This window comes from Neopelma chrysocephalum, unplaced genomic scaffold (assembly GCF_003984885.1).
Source record: "Neopelma chrysocephalum unplaced genomic scaffold, ASM398488v2 Primary Assembly neopelma1_26, whole genome shotgun sequence".
Taxonomy (NCBI): domain Eukaryota; kingdom Metazoa; phylum Chordata; class Aves; order Passeriformes; family Pipridae; genus Neopelma; species Neopelma chrysocephalum.
In genome coordinates this window covers 23,743,418-23,749,986 of record NW_020897695.1, presented here as the reverse complement: position 1 = coordinate 23,749,986, position 6,569 = coordinate 23,743,418, and the positions used below count along the sequence as shown (strand labels likewise).

General features: G+C 42.4%; 2 protein-coding genes across 7 annotated transcripts in view; one reads left to right on the top strand and one right to left on the bottom strand.

Annotated features, from left to right (window-relative positions):
- Positions 1–599: 599 nt before the first annotated feature.
- Positions 600–4,197, bottom strand: LOC113964088. Of its 2 annotated transcripts, XM_027675927.1 has the most exons (5): positions 3,730–4,197; positions 2,576–2,850; positions 1,625–1,726; positions 1,311–1,403; positions 600–1,076 (listed from the first exon to the last, which is right to left on the bottom strand). In XM_027675927.1, exons 1-4 carry the CDS (start codon positions 3,765–3,767, stop codon positions 1,312–1,314), a joined length of 507 nt encoding a protein of 168 aa, XP_027531728.1. In that variant the 5' UTR covers positions 3,768–4,197; the 3' UTR covers positions 600–1,076; position 1,311. The 2 variants fall into 2 exon arrangements, with proteins under 2 accessions (XP_027531728.1, XP_027531727.1); XM_027675926.1 differs by lacking the exon at positions 600–1,076 and having other exon boundaries at positions 1,276–1,726.
- The window catches only part of LOC113964086 (solute carrier family 12 member 7-like), a 72,793-nt gene continuing 69,016 nt past the window's right edge, over positions 2,793–6,569 (top strand). For all 5 annotated transcript variants that reach the window (XM_027675922.1, XM_027675924.1, XM_027675921.1 and 2 more), the window contains exon 1: positions 2,793–3,173. In XM_027675922.1, the coding sequence (XP_027531723.1) occupies positions 2,879–3,173 (295 nt within the window). In that variant the 5' untranslated portion in view covers positions 2,793–2,878. The remainder of the gene's footprint in view (positions 3,174–6,569) is intronic.

Genomic DNA, 6,569 nt, shown 5'->3' with positions numbered 1-6,569 from the left:
TTCAGTTTCATTTACATCAACTGCATTAGCCCTGATGACTTGAAAACATGTAAAATTAGGAAGATTTTTGTTAGTCACATAGACTATTACGCATTCTTCTTTCCTTCTTTGCTCTTTCTGACTTTACTTTTTTCCCTGTGACAATAAATGTATGGTTTTTTTCTTTCTAGTGATTTATTTCTAATATCTCCATAACAAAAAATAATACAATTTTTTAAGCTATTGGTGTCTTAATGACATCATTAACTTCCTTAGACAGGTGTCTTGTTTTAGATCCTAACAATATTAATTGTTAGCATTAATTTTATCCTTTTTCTATTCTTGGTATATAAACTAGCTTCTTTCACAGATCTTCATGTGTTCTTGTTTTTAGTTTATTCGGGGGGATGTTAGTAGAATATTCAGTAGAATATTCAGCCCTCAAATCCGTTTTTGTTAACAAGAGGAATGACTTCTAAAGCTCCATCTGGATGTATTTGTTTGAATTGATGCTGCACCTGCTGCTTTCCTATCTTGCCAAACAGCATTATGGTGATGGTGCAGAGCTCTGTTTTCAGGGAACAACACAGACTGAAAGCTTTTCCTTTTTTATTTTTTTTAATAAAACATTAATATAATGATATGTTTCCATTGCCATGCTTTTTAGATACAGATCTATATAATGTCTTAGTCCTATTCTACTTACACTCTATTTTTATTTCTTATTCCAAGAAGCGTACCATCAGAATAGTCAGTTGTTAAACGTGGCATGCACCACACCACTACTTATCTCATGCTATTTCAAAGGACGTGACAATAAATAAATGTAAGAAGTGAGTTACTTTTCCCACTCCCAGGTCCTCATAGTGCAATAACTATTAAAGAGGCTCACAAAACACAGCTCTCATATTACAGGGTATCCCCGTAATGAGGGACAACCCACAACCCCATATGAATTTACCATCTTTGCTGAACTGTGCCTATTTTTCATCAGATGGTTCTCCATGGTTATGACAGAAGATAGTTGGAAGAGGAAGTGTTGCCTCTGTTCATTCAAAAGTTGTTTGGTCCAAAGCTTCTCTTTCTTTGGCTCTTAGCTATTTTAGACAAAAAAAAATGTAACAGGTTGGAGTAAAATGAAGGCTGCTGTCCTAATTTCTCCCCACTCAACCTTTTGTGCATGCAGTACAATACTGCATGATACTACACTTGTCATCTTTACTGTACACGAGTTTCTTTCAATAAACTTCTCAAGGCATCAGATGGATGTTACTTTACAGATGATCAGCTATTGAAAATTTTCTTCTCAATACTCGTACATGACTTCATACCTTATACATTGCATTCTGCCGCACGGTTTAGGAATGGTACTGCCGATTTAGTACTCCCACTAAAGAGAAAACACAAGCCGCTCCCCTCCCCCTCTGCTGGGAGATACAAAAGGCAGAGATTATTGGTTGAGATAAGAACAATTTACTGAAAACAGCAACAATGAGCAGTGACAGCAACAATACTAATAAAAAAGATTTACAAAGAAAGGGTGATTTACATGCAAAAATGCTCACCAAACCCGGGATAATGAAAAACAATAGCAGATACATGCTCTGGCCACTTCGCTTTTTTCCTTGACTGCAAGCACGCTCACCTGCTTCTCGTGAATCCCTTACTTCTGCCCCCCAGCAATGACGTGAGGTTGTACAGAATAACCTAGACACGCTCACATGGCTCCAGGCTCCGCCCCTCACAGCTACGGCAAAAAAAAAAACAACTCTGTAACGGCCAAAAATAACAATAAAAAATAATCTTCGTTTGAAAAAGAAATTATTATTTTGTGTATATGTTTCAAAATTACATTTATTATTCTACTTCACTGTTGTATCTAGTTCCTTCACACTATTAATTTGGTAATAGTCTGTACCATAACAAAATGAGCTTTAACATTAAAAATCCCCCAGACATCCTTGCCTCCACAGGTAACATCATTAATATCGCAGAAATGCTGTCATTAGCAAAGACACCATTCCAGTTGCTTTCTTAAGCTCAGCCACTATTCTCATTACTGTAGTGACACTATGGTTTAAATAGGGGTGGAACTGGAAGTCCATACCAAGTATCAAATGCATCTCTCCCTCTCTTTTTCTTGCTGCCCCACTGTCTCCACATCTGCCACTTCACTGCCACCTTTGATGGCCAGAATCACTTTCCCTACCCCTTTCTCTGAAGACCTCTATGCAGTGGGACAGGCTGAGGCACTGGACCCACAAACCCACCAGAGTGCCCTTTCAAAAGGCATAGATACAGACTGACATGAATAGAGTCTTTCCGCTCTATTCTAGCACTTTGCTGGGAAGGTAGAATAGCAAGAGACAAGAAAAATGCCCTTGGCTTCTAAGGTCATTTTCTTTACTTTTGCAGTGGAGATGCTACAACCTCCTCTGGGAAGGAAGTCTGAGATAACCAAGGACTACAGCTCATCTCTAGTGCTATATCATTAACATTTAATTTGATACACTGCTTATCCATTGATTCTTTGAATCTCCTTTACTTCAGGTCAGAATTTACATGCTGACTCCAATCTGAATCACAGGACCTTCACCTGTCCTCTGCAAAGCATAGCTGCTGTGTAGGGGACCAGATTTCTGGGAACCATCTTTATCTCTCAGTAGTCCAAAGGCAGAGTGGACTTCCTCCTCCACTTGTCCAAAAGGTGAACTGTAAATCTCCTGGTTGGGCCTTCTAGATGATGCCATCCCTTCAGTGACCTGGAGAGTCAGGGCCCTACAGCCCAACTCTGGTTTTCTTTGGAAGGCAGTTTCTGTCTGGTGGTACGAGAAGAGCAGCCGCCCGGTGGTCTTAGCACTGCAAGGATAACTGCAAGGCAAGATATGAGACCAAGAGGATGCCGGGCCTGAGCCTCTCCCTTCGGAGCTGCGGCCACAGCGCCATCAGTCAGGCGGTAAGGGGCGGCGGCGCGGTGCCGGCCACCGCCCCCCGCGTGAGGAAATGGCTCTCACGTGAGGGAGGCGGCAGCGCCCGGCTCACCCGGCCCGCTGCCCTGGGAGGAGGTGCCAGCGGGTCTGGGGCCGTCTGCGCCATGCCGACGAGTTTCACGGTGGTGCCGGTGGAGGCGCAGGGCGAGGAGCGGGGGCCGGAGGAGGAAGAAGATGAAGACGACGAGAGGGACCGGGGCACCGGTGAGAGAGTGGGGAGGTGCTGGGGCTCAGCGCCTGATCCTTGTGTGGGAAGAAGCGGGTCTGCCGCATGTGGCGGGCCGGCCCGCCGTCGTAGGCTCGGGGGGGCCGCATTGCTTCTCTGCAGCGAGCGGTGCCGGGACTATCTTTCCAGGAGAAGTCCGCTTCGGGAGAGGGCGAAAGTCTGGCGCCTGGGGTGGCCAAGAGCTTGTTTGTCTTTGTTTCTATTAGCCTCGCCGCTGGCCGAAAGGAAGTAGTCACGGGCAGCTCCGGCGGAGGAGCGGCGCAGCCCGCAGGCGGCTGGGCGCGGCGCCTGCCTGCGGCGCTGTGGGGCAGTCAGGCCGCTTCCCGCCTACGACGGGGAGCGGGCGGGAGTAGCGCCGCCCACGGCCATTCAACAGGCAGGGGTAAAAAGTCATAGAATCAATCGTTTAGGTTGGAAAAGGCCTTTAAGATCATCAAGTCCAACCGTTAAGCTCTGTAAAAGCCAAGTCCTGTTGGAGCTCACTAGAGAGAGGAAAGATTCAGACTGCGGAGAAGAGAGTACAGTTTTACCTGCCTTGCACCTGGTATTCGTCCTGCCACGTGCTTTTGCATCAGAGACCGTGTCCCGGGTTAAATAAGTGGTTGCTACATGATGCCGTGGTGTTCGGAGATTGCCTCTTGCTAGGCCTTGCCCCTGAAGCCTCCTGGGGGGAGCAGAATCAAGCCGGAGGAGGAGCTTAGGCATCGTGAGTGAGGGTCTGCTCAGGACAGCCCTTCTTGCAGGGGGATGAGTGTTTACCTGCGCTAGTGGGGAAATAAGTGCTTTTCTCACTTGGATGATGAGGCACTGCTGGGGAAGCAGTAATTTTGGCTCATAACACTTCCTCTTGCTAAAACGTGTTGTGGCAGCAGTACCAAGTATGGTGTGTGAATCACTGCTAGCACTGAGAAGTAGTTTAAATCTAGCATGTTTTTTTGAACACTGTGTTACAATCAATACTTCTGTAAAGATTTTTTTAAATTATGTTAGATGATCACAGGTGATGGGAATAGATTTTTTTGTAAAGAGCAGTTCCTCTTAATGGCATCTTTTCCTTTTTGTGGTATAGATGACAGATAAATAAGGCTAATACCTTATCACCTAATGTGATGTGACATTTGAATATAAAGAGATGAAAACAGATATTTGACAAACTTAATGTATTTGCATTATTTTAGGAAGCTGATCTAGTAAAACACTAAGCAAACTAAGTTGGATTATTTTCTCCCAGAGCTTTCTCCCCTTGAACCCCTGCTTACCCATAAAAGATATATACTACATGTAGTTGCCTTTCCCTTAGTCTAATCCAAACTGTGAGCAAGTGTTCTAATAATTGCCTCTTCTTTTTCCAAACTAAATGAAATAGAAAAACCAAAACAGTATAAACTGTGGCAACGGTTTATTTGCTGTACTACATGGATGACAACAGTATGGCATTAATCTGTTTGGACAAATTTTCTTTTGGTAGAAGGGCTAGTCAGCAAGGCATGGGGTATAGTGTTTGCTCAGATGGCATCTCAAAATACTGAACATACATACACGCATAGTTAGACAGGATTTGTTGGACTGTGTGTATATATGAAGCATCTGAAAGGCTTGGAACACCTTGAAATCTCAGAAAGGCAAGAGGAAGAGTGTAACTACCAACCTTATAATGGCTTATCACAACCCTAAAGGATAAAAATAATAAAAAAAGAATAATTCATGCAATTAAGTAGAATTTGTGGGGACTAATAGTTACACTTGAAAAGTATGTTTAAATACTGTTATGGATCTATATCACTTGAGTGGATGATTTTATTTATGACTCTTCCTGTGTGCCGGTAACATAGGGATTAAAGAGTAAAACGCTGAAAAGAGAAGGCATTGATTTGTATGCAAGTTATAGTTGGAGAGCTCTGACTTCATTAAAAGATTACATGCTGTACTCTGATAGAGAGTTTTGGGAAGTGAAAAACATACTTGGGTATTGTATGGAATTGTTAAGTTAGTGATGTGAAATGAAATAATTCTTGAGTCATTCTTCTGAAAACTAGAAAGAATTCTAAAATATTAGTACAGCTAAAAACTGTTAAGCCCATCTAAAAGCCTGCTGCGCAGAGAAGGACTACCCTTCTCCCTGCTCCAGCCTTGAGAAAAAAACTAGGGAGTAAATATTTCTTTCACTGCCCTCCTCTACATCACTGGCTTTGCTTCCTTTTTCCTGCACTTGACCTTGGTGCTCATCAGACATTGCACTGGCCTGGTTTAACATGCTAAACTGTGAATAAACTAAACTCCTGCAAAAAACCAAATCATGCTTCCCCTGTTTTGGAGTTGAGGTGAGTGAGTGCTGCAAAAAGTGTGAGAATGGCTAGGGTTGTGTCAAGGTAAGAGGTGGGTAAAGCTAAGAGCAGAGATGAAAGTAAAAAAGAGAAGAATGGGAACTTCCCCTTTGGCTCATCTTTAGCCTATATAGCTCAGCATATCATTTTGTTCCAATTGTTTAGAAATCTAGAATTTTATCTGTTTTGATTAAATTATCTGTCTTAAAAACCAAGTAGTTTTTCCTTGACTGCCTTTTTTTTTTTTAAAAAAAAAGTACCCACCAAACACACGCAAAAAACCCCCCAAACCCAAAAAACCTGCCCCATCAAACTCAATGTTTTTTTTAAAGGAAACAGGCTATATGCTGTTCAGCCATTAGATCATGAGTAAAGTAGTTTTGATTTTTATTAGCAAGGCACTTATCAATTAGTGCATAATTCTGTGCATTTATCCCCTTTCACACATTCTTACCTGATACTCATCTGCGTGGTAATGAAGTAAGTAACCTGGGATGTTCTTTCTCTATGATCTTGGCTCCTTCATAATAATCTGAAATTCTACAGCTTCACATTTTCTGATTATGTGAACACACTTTCATGTGTGAAGGAGGAGAAGACTTTTGTGAGTGGCTGTGTGGCTGGTTTATAGCACTGGCCGGAGCAGTACTTGGGAAGAGTAGGGAGGCAGAGTGGAAATTAATGCTTTAATTAAACAACATAGTTGAGGGTGCAGCCTGCTGACTCAAATGTTCACAAAGTAGCAGAAAACATATGTGCCCGTGTCTTTTAGTGTGTTTATAATACACTACAAAGAAAGGGTAGTCAGGAAATAGTAACTGGTTGAAGAAGAGAAGGAAATACGTTTCTGTTGTAGGCAGAAATGTATGAAGTTTTATGAGAAATTCTGGATTTGGTTTGTGTTGGGTCTTTTGTTTTCACACATATCTGTAGTGACTCTCTATTAGATAGGCATGTCAAAACTTCATAAGGTTGGATCAGCTTCCTATTTCATTAGCAGCTCTGCATATCAGGTGTTTCAAGGCATAGCTAGTATTTTTAGCATTTAGT

What these genes read in the sequence shown, in the direction of transcription:
- LOC113964088 (XM_027675926.1), bottom strand. Translation starts at nt 3,767, where the DNA reads ATGCAAAAGCACGTGGCAGGACGAATACCAGGTGCAAG. An exon ending in GGACGAATACCAGGTGCAAG is followed by an intron (nt 2,851 to 3,729) that starts GCAGGTAAAACT and finishes CTTGCCTTGCAG; the next exon opens with TTATCCTTGCAGTGCTAAGA. An exon ending in CTATGCTTTGCAGAGGACAG is followed by an intron (nt 1,727 to 2,575) that starts GTGAAGGTCCTG and finishes TTTTTGCCGTAG; the next exon opens with CTGTGAGGGGCGGAGCCTGG.